Raw genomic sequence first — 17,080 nt, forward strand, 5'->3', positions numbered from 1 at the left:
TTGGCATCATTTGGAACATGAGGGCCTGCTTGTTGGGGTTTCTGTCCTGTCCAGTTCACACAGCTATTTGTCCCAAAGAAATCACACAAAGAGTCTACATACGTTATAAACTGATTGGCCCAGATTGGCCCATTAGCTCAGGCTTCTTATGAACTCTTATAACTTATATTGACCTATTGTTCTTATTTAGCCACATGGCTCAGTACCTTTTTCAACGGGGCAGGTCATATCCTGCTCCTTTGGTGTCTGTACAGGACTGGGGAGGAATGGACTTCCCCCTTCCCAGAAGTCTCCCGTTCCAATTGCCCCACCTCTACTCCCTGTCTGGTTGTCTCACATATACTTCTTGCCTAGTTACTGGCCAATCAGCATTTATTTAAAACATAATTGACAGAATACAGAATTGTCCCACACCGAACATAAATAGTGAAAGTCTTAAATTTGTTTTCCTTATATGTTAACAAATGTTTACAATTATAACCATGCAAAGATATTTGTAGTAGCCGGGCGGTGGTGGCGCACGCCTTTAATCCCAGCACTCGGGAGGCAGAGGCAGGCGGATCTCTGTGAGTTCGAGACCAGCCTGGTCTACAAGAGCTAGGTCAAGGACAGGCTCTAGAAACTACGGGAAACCCTGTCTCGAAAAATCAAAAAAAAAAAGATATTTGTAGTTACTCATGAGATAATATTTTCTTCATATAAGACATATCAATAAAAGTTCAAAATGCTAAAACAAAAAACCTTGACAAAATTATATCCTTCCAATAAACATTTTTGGAACAAAATATAAACTATTTTTGTCAAGTTTTATTTCTCTTCCTATTGTATCGTAACATTTTAGATATTAATAACAACATTCAAATCTAATTAGTGGGATGACTAATACTTCCCCCTGTATTTTACTAATTGAAATTTTTGTTTGACATCATACATATGTAAAAAAAAACACCCTAATCACTCTCATCCACTATCCCTCTCCTCACTCCTTACCAATCACTTTACCAAATTCATTTCTCTTTTGTTTGTTTTGTAGCTTCACTGAATTTAAACAAAGTACTCTGTATATAAGTACTTTGTATATATGTATACATGACTGTATATATGACTTTGGGTTTGGAACTTTCTATCAGAGCTGGGCACAGTGGCTCACCAAAGAGTATACAGTTAAATATAATGACTCTTATTTCAGGATTGCCCAGTAAATGATAGTTATCAAGGCAGGATATTGTGCCATGATCCTTCTGTCAGATTCATGACTGATTGTTTACATCATCAGTCTTCTGCTGAACCAGTGGAGGCAGCTGAAGCTTCTGTGAGTTTGTGTTGGCAATGGCTATAACATACACAAGGATGACATTTCACAGCTCTTCTTGTGTTCTGGTTCTTATGTTCTCTCTACCCCCTGTTCATTGTTGATCTCTGAGCCTGTGAGGTTTGTATACATACAGATCAATGAAACTAGATCCTTGCCTTTTATCCTACACAATACTCAACTTCAAATATATCAAGAACTGTTGAAGGAAGCAGCGGGGCTGCATCCCGCCACCCGGCCGCCGGCTAGCTTTACACCCGAAATAATTATATGTAGTGATTTGCTGTGGGCCGGCTCCCCACCGCCCGGCTCCCAGCCACTGGCTAGCTTTATCCAAAATAATTACATGGAAACTGTATTCTTTTAAACACTGCCTGGCCCATTATTTTCAGCCTTTTTCTCACAACTTGACTAACCTATATCTAATAATCTGTGTAACACCATGAGCGGTGTCTTACCGGGAAATATTCAGCACTTCTGACCTGGCAGCTGGCTTCATCGCATCTCTCTCCCTGAGCAGAGGCATGGCAATCTGTCTCACTTAGAAGAGGCATGGCATCTGACTGATAGTCACCCAAAGTTCCTCTGTACCGTTGGGGCATCCATCTTCATCCTACAGGCCCATAGTTTCCAGCAGACGTTTCCATGAAGCATGAAATTTCAAAGGCAGTTCAGTCAGTATCTGCTGTGTCCTGCAGAATGTCTCGCAGACTCTTTCATGAGTCAGGAACCCCAAAGAATCATCTCACATTTAGGTAAGTTCAGCAGTCCTCTCTGTGGGTTCGCTGTGTCCAGTTTATGCAACAGTCCACGCAAGAGCATTTTCTTGCCCAATGGCTATCAAACTCCATAAGTAGCCTCTTCGATGCCCATCTTTCTCTTGAAGTAGCTTGTGCTGCCAGGAGCAGATGTGTCTCATTGTCATGAAAAGTCCTAAGTTATTAAGACATTTAAGTGGAATATTCTGTAGTCTTTGAAAGATATGAAGAATGTCTATCTTACTGAAATATATCTCTATATATCTAGAAAATCTAACTAACATGACTATAAGCTTTACTATTATCGATGATTATCCATTAACAACCTATATTTCTTAATTATACATTACAATTTTAAAATGAACTATACAATCATAATACCTTAATCAAGATCAGAAATACATATACATATAACAAAATAGACCTTAAATTTCTATCAATAAGGCAAAATTTATACCAATGTAAATTATTCATATCTATATCATCTCCCCCTTTAAATGTAAAAGAACACTTATAAACAATATTTGGGAATATGGGCGCAGTTATTTCTCTCCAAACTGCTTCATGCTGAATGGGGGCGCTGTTAATCAGATCTTTCATGGTGTGACCTGTGTGCCAGGTTCATCTCAGTCATCAGTTGGGTGAAGTAATTTTTTGAGGGTGTTCACAGCAACCTTCAGGAGGGCGTGGTCTATCATACCATATTGGGATAGAAGCAATCCACAGAGTCTCATTTTCTGTAAAAACAAAAGAAACTCCTTTCCAAAGCATCATGTCCTTAGATCCAAATTGTAAAGTCAAGGTATTTTCAAAATATCTATTCTGGAATAGTTTAGCAGCATTTGTAAACAAATATCTTTTAGCAGCTGTTGCTCCTTCCTCAGCATTCAAACAATTAAAAGAGAGCATAATAGTATACAGCATCAAGATTCTTTGTGTATTTTCCATCTTTGTATGGCTTTATTTTAACCTCTATTTTGTTTATTTTTACTTTTATTTTTTTATTTTTTAACAAGTTCTCTGTATATCTTTGTCCTGGAATAATTCTGCAGACCAGGCTGTCCTTGAACTCTCAGAGATCCACTTGCCTTTGCATCCCAAGTGCTGGGATTAAAGGCGTATGCTACCACACCTAGAACTCACAGAGATCTGTCTGTCTCTGCCTCCCAGGCATTGGGATTAAAGGTGTGTGCTGCCACACCTTGAAGTCACAGAGGTCAATCTACCTCTGCCTCCCAAGTGTTGGGGTTAAAGGTGTGTACCACCACAACAAACTACTTCCTTTTTTTTCTTTTTTTTTTACTTTTAAGAACTTTAACCTTTAGCCTGCATATATTTTTAACACAGTGTAAACCACTTGACATTTTCTTCGACTTTGAATTTTTCTTTTACTGTGTATCTCTCTTTCTGACTACATGAGTCTTTACTTTACCAAACAATATCAGTAGGACTAAAGCCGTGACTTTGGCGGCTAGATCCAGCCCATTCCCTAGCTTTCCAGCCTCATGGCAGAGGTACCACAACTCTGGCGGTTCAAGGTCCCTGCCAGCAAGCAAGCTGCAACAGTGTTAAACAACACTCAAAAGCTCCATAGTCAGGACTGCCTGCTTGAAAGAGTCAGAGTTTGCCCTGGCAGGACGGCCCAGAAAGCTGGCATTTTTAAAACAGCACAACTTTTTTCCTGCTACAACTAAAAACAAACAAGCAGACGTTCAGACCCGAGAAATTGCTGCTACCAAGAAGCCATGCTTTACTCTATTCTTTCCCAAGCTTTCTCAAGCTTTCTGTGGATTCATTTATCCACGTCTGGGCGCCATTCTGTAGTGATTTGCTGTGGGCTGGCTCCCCACCGCCCGGCTCCCAGCCACTGGCTAGCTTTATCCAAAATAATTACACGGAAACTGTATTCTTTTAAACACTGCCTGGCCCATTATTTTCAGCCTTTTTCTCACAACTTGACTAACCTATATCTAATAATCTGTGTAACACCATGAGCGGTGTCTTACCGGGAAATATTCAGCACTTCTGACCTGGCAGCTGGCTTCATCGCATCTCTCTCCCTGAGCAGAGGCATGGCAATCTGTCTCACTTAGAAGAGGCATGGCATCTGACTGAGCCATCTACCTCACTTCCTTCTTCCTGTTCTGTCTACTCCACCCACCTAAGGACTGGCCAAGGCAGTTTCTTTATTAACAAATGAAATCAACAGATAGGTAGAAGACACACCTACATCAATTATACAGAAACTGTATTCTTTTAAAACACTGCCTGGCCCATAGTTTCAGCCTCTTATTGGCTAATTCTTACATCCTCCTTTAACCCATATTTAGTAATCTGTATAGCACCACGAGGTGTGGCTTACCAGGAGAGATCTTAACCTGCGTCCATCTCGGAGAGGAGAAGCATGGAGACTCACTATGGCGACTGCCTGAAGCGTCTCCCCAACTCTCCCAGAATTCTGTTCTGTCTATTCTGCCTACCTAATTTTCTGTTCTCTTAAAGGGCCAAGGCAGTATCTTTATTAATAATGAAAGTAACACATAGACACTCCTCCATCATTTCCCCTTTTCCTGTTTAAACAAAAAAGAAAGGCTTTAACTTTAACATAGTAAAATTACATGTAACAAGAGTTATCAAGCAAGAATTACAGTTACAATATTTATATCTATTTTTTATCATAACTAAGGAAAACTATAACTACCTTATTCTTCAACTCCATCAAAGACTCCAGAAGGATATAATATTACCTAAGTAAACAAGAAATATGCAGCTTTCAAACTCTAGAAATGAGAGGCAACTTGCTGCCTGGACAGTCACCCAAAGTTCCTCTGTACTGTTGTGGCATCCATCTTCAGCCTTCAGGCCCATAGTGTCCAGCAGACTTTTCCATGAGGCAGGAAATTTCAAAGACAGTTCAGTCACTTTCTGCTGTGTCCTGCAGAATGTCTCGCAGACTCTTTCATGAATCAGGAACCCAGAAGGAACATCTCACCTTTAGGCAAGTTCAGCAGTCCTCTCTCTGCAGGTTCTTTGTGTCCAGTATATGCAACAGTCCAGGCAAGAGCAGTTTCTTGCCCAAATGGCTATCAAACTCCATAAGGAGCCTCTTCGATGCCCATCTTCCTCTCAAAGTAGATTGGTATTGCCAGGAGCAGATGTGTCTCATTGTCATGAAAACCCTAAGTTATTAAAACATTAAATGCCATGTTCTGTAGTCTTTGAAAGATATGAAGAATGTCTATCTAACTGAAATATATCTCTACATATCTAGAAAATCTAATAACATAACTACAAGCTTAACTATTATCAATGATTATCCATTAACAACCTATATTTCCTAATTATACATTATATTTTTAAATGAACTACACAATTACAATACCTTAATCAAGATCAGAAATACATATACATATAACAAATTGACCTTAAAATCCATACCAATGAAAATTATTCATATCTATATCATCTCCCCCTTTAAATGTAAAAGAACATTTATAAACAATATTTGGGAAAATGGGCGCAGTTATTTCTCTCCAAACTGCTTCCTGCTGAATGGGGGCGCTGTTATTTAGGTCTTTCATGGTGTAACCTGTGTGCTAGGTTCCTCTCAGTTGGCAGTTGAGTGAAGTAATTTTTTGAAGATGTTCACAGCAACCTTTCAGGAGGGCGTGGTCTATCATACCATATTGGGATAGAAGCAATCCACAGAGTCTCGTCCTCTGTGAAAACAAAAGAAGAAACTCTTTTCCAAAGCATCATGTTCTTAGATCCAAATCCTGAAGTCATACCATTAAGATGTCCATTCTGGTCTAGCCTGGCAGCCCATATAATGAAATGTCTCTCTGTATTTAGCTCCTTTACAGTCAAAAATTTCAAAGAAAACACAATAAAATACATAGTCCAGACTCTCTGTGAATTTTTAATTTTTACGTGGCTTATTTTTACTCTATCACTTTACTTCTTTTAATCTATAACTATCTGTACTCTGTCTCTTTAAAGACTTTACCCTTTTTAAGGCATTAACTTTATTTTTTATATTTTTTTTCTCTCTCTCAAGCATACATATGTTCATCCAACATTGTGACTCATTTAAAAGTCTTTTATGTCTGAATCTGTCCTATTGTGAATCTGTAATTTTTTACTGTCCAGAAACATGTTTGTTTTGCGCCTTTACATCGCTAAGCGCTTAAGACTCTAAGCTGTGACATTCCTGGATCAAAAACAGGTACTGTGAGCTTGCCCCGCCCAATCCAACATGGTGGAGCCGCTTGTGACTCTGACTCAGTTGCACCTCTGAGCTGCAGAGCCTCCGGGCTGTTCTGGATGTTGGCTCCACCTCTCTCCAATTTTAAAATGGAGGACATACCATTTTCTGCTAGCTCTGGGGCCTCCAGGTAGGAGCCATACTCAGCACTTTAATTCTGAGACTGAGTGTGCGGCACAGAAACTCTTTTCATCCAAGTTACAGCCAAATCTGACACACAGAGCACCCCGCAGCCTGGAAACATCGGCAGAAATCCGCCATGCTCTCCCGCTCACCTAAGCCTGATTCCGCCATCTGCCCAGGTGCAGGCGAGGAGCAGTTAGCCATTGGCATGGTCTCAGAGCACTTTCTTTCCGATCCCAAGCAGGCACACAAACACCCAGTCCATAAAAGCCACTGAAATGCTTTAAAGCCAGAGTTTGCACTGGCGGCACAGCACCAGGAAGCCACGTTTTAAAATGACTCAGCTTTTTCTCTGCCGCTATTACCGAAACAGGAAATCTCTCTACAGCACGTCCAGGCAAACAGCAAAAACCTGTGTTAAACTCTCTCTCTCGTTTATTTAAAGTCCTCTCAGGTTTTTAAGTGGATTTAGTCACCACGTTGGAGCGCCAATCTGTTGAAGGAAGCAGCGGGGCTGCATCCCGCCACCCGGCCGCCGGCTAGCTTTACACCCGAAATAATTACACGGAAACTGTATTCTTTTAAAACACTGCCTGGCCCATAGTTTCAGCCTCTTATTGGCTAATTCTCACATCTTCCTTTAACCCGTATTTAGTAATCTGTATAGCACCACGAGATGTGGCTTACCACGAGAGATCTTAACCTGCGTCCATCTCGGAGAGGAGAAGCATGGAGACTCACTATGGCGACTGCCTGAAGCGTCTCCCCAACTCTCCCAGAATTCTGTTCTGTCTATTCCGCCTACCTAATTTTCTGTTCTCTTAAAGGGCCAAGGCAGTATCTTTATTAATAATGAAAGTAACACATAGACACTCCTCCATCAAAGAACTTTAACATAATAATTGTTACTATGAACCTCCTAGAGAATAATTAGGGAGATACTTCAACATAGAGGCCTAGAAAAGAACTTTGTGAATTGGACTCTGGCAGGACATAAGATAAACAATCAATAAATGGGATTTCACAGATCTGAAAATCTGTACATAAAAGAAAACTTTCAAACACTAAAGAGAAAACACCTAAAATGGAAAAGAAACTTTGCCAACTGTTCATAAATCAAGTGGAAGACTTCTTGTCAAATGCTAATTTTAAATATATTGTATAAGTGGAGCCTGGTCTTTCATTCCCAGCCACACAGACCTGAATAATCACACAGAAAATATATTAAATTACAACACTGCTAGGCATATTAGCTCAGGATTCTTACTGGCTAGCTTTTATATCCTAAAATAACCCATTTCTTTTATTCTGTGTATCACCATGAGACTGTGGTTTACCAGGTAAAGTTCTGAGGACTGTCTCCTTTGGCAGCTGCATGGCATAGCTCTGACTCTGCTACATTTTCTCTATATCTTTGTTTGGGTTTTCTGCCTGGCTTTACTCTACTAAGCCATTGGCCAAAACAGCTTCTTTAATAACCAATGGTAATAAAACATATTTGTAGCATACAGAGGGGAATCTCACATCATTTCCCCTTTTCTGTCTAAATAAAAAGGAAGGTTTTAATTTTAACATAGTAAAATTAAATATACCAAGACAGGTATCATGTAAGAATTAGTTATAATATTTCTATCTACTTTATCTTTTAACATAACTAAGAAAAATATAATTATAAATAACTATTCTTCAACTCCATCAAGGACACCAGAAGGATATAATACCTAAGTTAACAGGAAGTTCATTGAATGCAACTTCCAAATCTATAGAATTGATAGAGACATCTTGCTATCTGGACAGTCACCCAAAGTTCTTCTATGACATTGGGGCATCCATCTTCAGCCTAAAGGCTCATAATATCCAGCAGACTTTTCCATGGAATAGAAACTTTCAAAGACATATCTGTTGATATTGGAGTTTGTCAGTCACTTTTATCTGTATCCTGCAGAATGTCTGATAGACTCTTTCATGAAACATGAACGCTTAAAGACTGTCTCACCTTTAGACAAGTCAAGTAGTCATTTTTCTGTGAATCCTGGATGTCCAGTTCATACAGCATAACATTAAGCAGTCCAGGCAATAACAGTTTCTTGGTCAAATAACTAGCCTTATATCATTGAAGGCAAATTCCATAATGAGTTTCTTCAGTGCCCATCAACCTCTCCGAAGTAATTTCTGTTGCCAGAAGCAGACACGTCTTATTGTTGAGAAAAGTCTAAGATCTTAAAACATTTTAAATGTCATATTCTGTAGGTCTTTGGAGTGCTGAAGATTGTCTAACTGAAATATATCTCTGTACATCTAGAAAACCTAACTAACATGACTACATTATAGATGACTATTAATCTGTAATTTTTAATTATTCACTACATTTTTAAATGAGTTGTATAATCATAATACCTTAAACAAGAGCAGAAATACATATACACAGTGTAACAAAATCAACCATAAATTTGTATTAATAGACCAAGATCTATAACAATGCAAAGTATTCATCTCTATAGCATATTACCCTCCAAGTGAAAACAAATGTTTATAAACAATATTTGGGAATTTGGGTATAGTTTTCTCCAAGCTGCTTCATAATTTTTATTGGGTGAAGTATTTTGGGGGTTTGTGGAAACCTTTTAGGGTGTCTTGGTGCATCAAACCACATTAGCCTCAAAGGAATCTCCAGGTTCTCATCTTCTGTGGAAACAAAAGCAGATTCTTATTTCCAAAGCACTATATCCTTAGACCTAAATTTTTAAGTCAAGATACCTTTAAAATATATGTTGGTTTAACTTAGAATTCCCCACAATCAAATGTCTCTCTGCAGTCAAAAAAATAAAGAACACACAATAGTGTACATAATCCAGACTCTATGTGTATTTTTCATCTTTATGTGGCTTTTATATTATTACTATTTCTCCTTTAATCTATGTCTGTTTGTATACTTTATATTACTTTTACTGTCTCTTTAAAGATTTCATTTTATTTTTTAACTGTGTATACTTTTTTCTTCTCTCTGCCAAGCCTATGTACATTTATCAAACACTGTGACCCATTCAGATGTCTTTTTTTTAAATCTGAATCTGTCTTTCTTGTATATCTGTAATTATTTTCTGACCAGGCACACTATTTTTTTTAAAGTGTTAAGTGGGCATGGTTAGGATCAATGTTTGTTCTGCCCTAATCAACATGGGAGAGACGTTTACCACTCTGTGAGCTGTGCATATTGCCCTAGCTCCATGGACTTAGCAGGCCTATGTAATTTGTAACATACTGCTCACAGACCCCATTTAAATTCAGGACCTCCTGAAAGAGACAGTTTGTTTTGCCAGAATGAACCAGGATGTCAGATCTTAAAAGAAGTCATGCAATTTTTTGCCGCTAACACTGAGTCAGGAAGACTTCTCTTAAAGGAGTCATGCCTCTACTTGCTGCCAGCAAACAGAGTCTGAAAAAATGTGACTACCAAGAAGCTGTACTTAACTCTGTTCTTTTATGTCTAGAATTCCTTCCCAAGCTCTCTCAGTTTTTATGTGGATGTAGTTTCCCCTCATTGGCATGCCATTTTATAGGTGGAGACTGCTTGTTTATTTCCCTAACTACCTGGACACAAATAATCAAACAGAAGCTATATAAATTGTAAAACTGCTTGGCATATAAGCTCAGGATTCTTATTGTCTCTTATATCTTAAAATAACCCATTTCTATTATTCAATGTATCACCACAAGGCTGTGAATTACTGGGTAAAGTTCCAGTGACTGTCTTCTTGGGCAGCTTCATGGCATAGTTCTAATTCGGCCTACTTTCTGTATCTCTGTTCAGATTTTCTGCCTGGCTTTACTCTACTAAGTGATTGGATGAAATAGCTTCTTTAATAACCCATGGTAATAAAATGTATTCAAAGCATACAGAGGGGAATCTCACATCAATATTGAGCATTATCCAGTCTCTCCAATGCTGTAAGAATTTGTGGTTTAAAAGCTCTATAGATCTTCTGAGTTTCCCCATATATCCCTCTAAACTATGGAAATGTTTTTCTTTTGTAAATGTTTCTAGCTGTTTTGCTGTATACATTTCTTTGGATTGTGCCTAAGTTTTACTGGTAAAGCTATAGAGTTGACTGTATATTATACATTTTAGAATCTTGTTTTAAGACTTACAAACTAGAGAAATGTATTGAAAATGTACTTACTATTTACAATATTTTAGTGCAAATAATTTAGGTGGTATACTAAGTATCTAGAACTCATTTCAGTAAAATTATTTAATTTTACCTAAATGCTAAGTAATAATTAAAAATGCAACTTTAAAATAGTAATGATACAAAAATGGTACAATAATAACTGTATTAGTATTTGGCCTAGTTTGCTGTTTTACTGTGAGACAAACCATACCCTACAGCAATTGGGAGTAGTTTGTACGTCTCCTTAACTATTCATCAAGAAAATGCCCCACAGATGTGCTTATATTATAATCTAATGTTTGTAATTCCTTATTTGATGTTTCTCATTCTCAGTTGAATGTAGTTTGTGTAAAGTTGACAAAAACTAACCAATGCAGGGTTCTAGTGCTGCTATAACAAATTATCATGAATTCAGTGACTTCAAACAATCCAAGTCTGTTGTGTTATAATTCTGTAGGTCAAAAATAAGACAGCGATTTAATGAGGCCAAAATCAAGGTTCTACCAAACCCATATTCTTTTCTCTAGGTCCAAAAGTGACTGTGTTTCTTTGTCTTCTTCAGCTTCTGGAAGCCATTTTGCTTCTTGACTCATGATCTGTATTACCTCCAATGTCAACAATATCACATATCACATCTTTCTAACACTCTTTTTTATCTTTTACATTTTTAGAAAAACTTGTAATAAAATAAGACTCAATAAAACTAACATGATAAGCCTAACATAATAGTCTCAATCATATCTGCACTCTCCCTTTGACTATGTAATATAATATATAATATTTAATCAGGTTCCTGGCAATTGAGAAATAAGATAGACATCTTTGAAAGAAAAGTTGAATTATTCTGCCTGCTGAAATGACAGATACTATAAAATATTAACTGCTACTAATATAGTAATAACTTCTAATGACCATTTCATTATCTTAATTTAAAGTTTTTCTTAAGGGGTTTATAAATTTTGAGGATATCATGCGAAATTAATATGAAAATAAACAAGCACAAACTTGATAATCTATTTCTTAACATTATGAAGATTTGAATCTTGATGATGTAATTATATAAAATTAGAGTATTTATGTAATGAATTTATTATGGATGAAGTACGTACTTTATAGAACATTTAATGTATCTACATGTATATTGGTGAATCATATTTATTCTATATGTGCATAAACAGTACAATTTAGTTTTTATATTATTCATATTAACTTAGTGTTCAGATTGAACTGAAAATATAAAATTCTTAAACGTTGAATAGCTTCAGTGTTTTATAAATTTCTATAATAATGAATCTTACACGTCATACCAGATACCATTAGAGCTTATAAAAGATTAAGATTTTTTTATTTAAAACATGAAAAACTAAGCAATACTAAAGAATTGACATTGGTAGACTGTTTTGTTAGTTTATAAAACACGGTATTACAGTTTATGATATTTTTAAATATTTTGTTGATAGAAATCAGCATAGATCAGCTCTAAATTCTGATACCTTGAAGCCTGTAGTTTCCAAATATCCCCACATTCAGACCAGCTAAGCATGCTGTATCAGATGTACCAAGTAGTACTTTTTCCAGAATTCTTAGGGATATATATTTGTACTTCCTACTTAATTGGAAATAATGTTACTCTTCAGACCTTGGCATGAATCTTTATCAGTATAGACATTTGTGATAAAAATAACTATCACACCACATCTATATTTACAATTATTTATGACTTCTCTCTCTCATCTCTCTCTCCCCACCTGTACATGTACTCCTTTTGATACCAGATGTTTACATTGCATTGCATGTGTTTCTCAACTGCTTTTTTCTTTTCTAATTTTTCTTAGTCAGAATCTCTCATTGAAATTAGAGTCTGGTCTCTTTCCTTGGCATTCTTGGCATTATTGATTCATGTTGACATGCCATATTCTTTTATATGGAGTTTTGTATTTGAACTCAGGTCCTTAATCATAATTTGACCCAATGAGGTATTTCTCTATGTTCTTATTTATGCAATTTTAAGAATGAAAACTGAACCTAAATTCCTTAGAGCCACTCACCACCTTCTATTATTTAATTCTAATTACATGTCATTAATTTCTCAAAAAATATGTTTTAAGTATTTAAGTCCATGCCTTGTTCTGTGTACACTTCCAGGATAAGTGAGAGGTGAATATTTCCCATGCTGTTGCCAAAACCATCTGGATAATTTCAGTGCATATGTGAACTAAATTATTTTGTATTTCATTTGTATCAGGAACGGATCCCAGAAAGTCCTTCTCCTGCTCCCTCTCTGGAAGAGAATCATTGTCCCGGGAGTCAGACTTCCTCCCACCCAAGCAGCAGTGTGTCCAGCTCTCCATCCCAGATGGATCATCATTCAGAGAGAATGGGTGAGTGTTTGGCCTGAAACAAGCAATTGGGAGACAGTGTTTCAGGCAATTTCATACCCCACAACTCTGACAAGAGGAAGATCCTGGAGGAACTGGCACTTCTTTCAAATAAATGGCTTTTGAAGTAATCATGGCTTTTAAAGTAATACAGGAAATAGTGGAACATGTCAGAATATGTTTTCCCTGAATGGCCTTCCTTTATTGTGACCCTCAATTTTATGGGACTGATAGATACCATGAGATTTTTTTGGTGCAATATAAGTCTCAGATGAATATGTTAATATGTACCATCTTCTACAGTTATAATATGCACAGCCTCTCTGTGATATTTGAGATAAGATATCCTTTAGACAGTCATTTAAAAGTAACTAACAAGAAAATCAATATACACTATGCCATAATGTTGAAAAATAATTTTCCTCTACATTTTTGATTCTTAAGTTTTAGATCTTATAGATTAATTGGGATAGGGACTATGTGACACTTGAATTTGTCTACAGGACTTTTATAGTAGCTATCTTTAAATTTGTTTTTGTAGATCATTTAAACATTATTAGTTCCTTTGCCTATAATATAGAAATATTTAATTCCTTGCCTGTTGCACTGAATTATTGTGAGATCATATAACATTGACTCTGTGGGAAAAAATCACTTTATAAAGTAAAAGGACTGAGAAAATATAAGGTGATACATTTGTTTTTGCTTTTTTAATTTGCTTAATATTTTATTCTCTATGATTTTACTCATCTTTACAAACTTGTATTGTCAGGAGCAATCAGCTATAATAAATTCTCAGTTTAAATAATTATGGATTGTTTTTGCTTGGTAAAATGGACATAACTCTTTAATGTCTACACAATTCAGTATCCAATGTATATATTTCCTTGAAGGAAAATGATTTCTGCTTTTTTGTCAACAGACTGTCCTTAATAATGTTTTATGTCCTCTAGATTTCTGCAGCTCATAGTAGTACTTGTTTTAGGCTCTCCCAAAATACTAAAATTTGAAGGAGGAAAGGAATTTCAGAGATTAGGATATGTGTTTCATTCTAGATTTGTGCTATGATAGGATAAAGATCATTTCTCCTTGATGGAACTTCATCCAAATCTATGTGTTTCAGTGTAATATATTGACTTTCTTTCTAGTTTCATAGTTAGCTCAGTGATTCTTAAAGCAAGATCTATATTATAAGCACTTGTGGACTTTTTTCAGTACACTATGAATTTAACTCACTTGATCTTGAACATAGCTTGAGAAGAAACATGTTTTGATTTTCAGTATCTCCTTGAGAGATTCTAGTGACCAGTATGCTTGAGGTTCCTGGTCTTTAGTGACTAATTTTTATTACAAAAAGAGGTATTTAATCTTTCCTCTAGTTTATGGACACAGACTACCTAGTTGTTACTAATGAGGAATATTGTTACAGGAAATCTAAGCAAAAGAAGAAGCTATAACTGAATAATTTTAATAAATCAAGAAACTAAAGCATATATTATGCTGTTGAGATACTTTGGTACTAGGATACTGAAAGAAAATGGGAAAGTTATCTATCTATATAATTAATATCTATGAAGGAGAAAGAAAATCAATTATTGAGTGCTAGATAAAAGTTGAACACATAAGTAAATATATTTACTGAATGATATGTCTTAAGAGAAAATATAACTTAGACTCCAAAGTAAAATAAAATATTTTGTAAGCAATTTAATATCTTAGAAAAATTATTGAAAAATAATGTATATGTAATTCAAATGACAGTGATTGGTCACTGTAAGCACATTTCACAGCTGCCCAAGCATGATAGAAATGTTATCTACAATTGAATGGAAACGTTTAATAGATTTTAGCTGTAAAGTGACTGTATCTTATTTATAGAGCTGCAATGTTTCAATGACATATGACTACATAGAAAGAAATGATAAATTGCAAATTGGTATGTTCTGCTTTCTTGAGTATAAGTGTTTTGCAAAGACTCACAATAAGTGACAGAAAATTATATTATGCTGTCAATTTAACATATATTTGGGAAAATTTTCACGGTAAATTAAAGGCAAAATTATTTTAATCTCATAATATATTAAATCTTTTATAAATTCATAAATAAACATAAATACATAAATATAAAATTATAGATATCCTGAAATATTTTGAGAAAAGCATTAGTTATAGAGCTAAATACTAATTTGTATATTCATTTTAAAAGAAAAAATACATACATGATTTAAATAGTATGCATTACCAACAGTGCTAGTACTAAATATAAATGATATTTTAAAAACCACACGATTAATCATCTTATTTGAAAGATGCATGGCTATCACCCAAATATTCCTTTTGTTACAGGAGTATTTAAAATACATATAAATTGTTGGATTATGTTAGCCATTTATGTGCTTCTGAGAATTTCTATGCCTATTTTGCATGAAAGTATACCCAGTTCCCTTTTTCATTTTTAATTATGAGAAAGAATAGAGAAGAATTTATTGTTGACCAAGATAATGGACAAACCATAAAAAAATTCCAAAGTGATAATAAAGGTAAAATGATTTTGGTTTATTTGATAAATGTATGAGTATCATACACTAAATGCCACATTGTTGTGTATCCAAGTCAGAGTAGAATAATACTGTCATATTCTAAAAAAATCCGAAATTTTGGACCTTTCAAATTAAACTTTACCAAGATAATCTATTGAATACTTATTTTGGGGTATAGATGGTTATGCCCTCAACCTGGTTTATGATCTGCTGAAGCACATAACTTAAAGTATGTCTTTGTAAAGAATAGGGAGTAGAACACTTTCAAGTGATTCTCCCTCGAACTGAAAGCTAAAGACATGAAAATACAGGAGGATATATAATCATTTGTTATAAGCTATGCATTATTGCTGCTACACTGAGTTGGACAGTAACTTATACATTTGCTTCAGTTCACTAAATGATCTACTTTTACTTTACAGAAAGATATATATTCTTTCTCTAATAAAATGTCCATATTATTCAGGACACAAGATTCACTTTGATGAATAATTAATGGAAAATTGTGTCTTTCTTCTGGAGGCTTAACTTGCTTCATTATTACCTAGATGAGCGTTTTAGCTGTAATTTAGTAAAGCGTATGATTGTAATTTCATTGATGCATGGTTGGTTTCCTTGCCACATGTTTAGTATTTTCTTAGCCAGACACAGAAAGACTATACCCTTTGGGACTGCACTGTGCATATGATTGATTGCAGAATAGTTGTCAGAAAGGAGCAAGTCAGGTTCAGTATATTAGAGCTTAAACTCTTATGCAGGTAATGAAATTCTAGGTAAGAATGAAACTTATTCATAATCCAACAATTTGTTCCTGAGACCACTTGTGTTTTTTTGTTTTTTGTTTTTGTTTGGTTTTTTTCCCAAGGCAGAACTCTTTGAACACTGCTTGAACATGAGGATATACACACATTTTTTTTTCATAAAACACATAGTTGAATGTATTTCATTTTCAATTGCTTTCGAGTGGCACAAATAAGTTGGTCATATACTGATGAGGACATTAGTAGACAGTAGCTAGCATGTTAAACTACATTCAAGTTATAATGGAATGTTTTCCTTACAAAATGACTTTTCTACCCATTGTACTTGAGATAGTAAGGCAAAATGTATTTTACTCAAATATGCTTCAATTATTGAAAGGGAACAAGTTACTGTGTAAGTCTTAACATTTATTAAGTATGACAAGTAAGCAGTTTATACAACTGTAGCAAACATATGCTTTCACATCTGCTTTGAATAATATTATAATGATTTTAAAGATGATTTATAGCTCTGGAAATTATAAAATGCAAATACTACCATTATTACCAAAATTCCAAAAAATGAAGAAATGCTATTTTTTCATTTAACCTACTACATGGCAAAATTATTATTACTATTATAATACATGTCTCAAATGATAAATTTTTGCATGGGATTTTAATAAGTTAGCGTGTAAAATTTTATGCATTCTAGGATTTCCTGACAGTAAAGTCCATTCAGACTGCATCCAAAATGACTTACCAAACTGACAATTTTATTTGAATTAAATGG

General features: G+C 35.3%; 1 protein-coding gene across 1 annotated transcript in view; it reads left to right on the forward strand.

Annotated features, from left to right (window-relative positions):
* Dach2 (dachshund family transcription factor 2) overlaps positions 1–17,080 on the forward strand; it is a 564,525-nt gene that overhangs the window by 456,777 nt on the left and 90,668 nt on the right. Inside the window, exon 7 of the mRNA XM_038316535.1 lies at positions 12,875–13,010. Within this exon, the coding sequence (XP_038172463.1) occupies positions 12,875–13,010 (136 nt within the window). The remainder of the gene's footprint in view (positions 1–12,874; positions 13,011–17,080) is intronic.

Source organism: Arvicola amphibius, chromosome X (genome assembly GCF_903992535.2).
Source record: "Arvicola amphibius chromosome X, mArvAmp1.2, whole genome shotgun sequence".
Lineage (NCBI taxonomy): Eukaryota > Metazoa > Chordata > Mammalia > Rodentia > Cricetidae > Arvicola > Arvicola amphibius.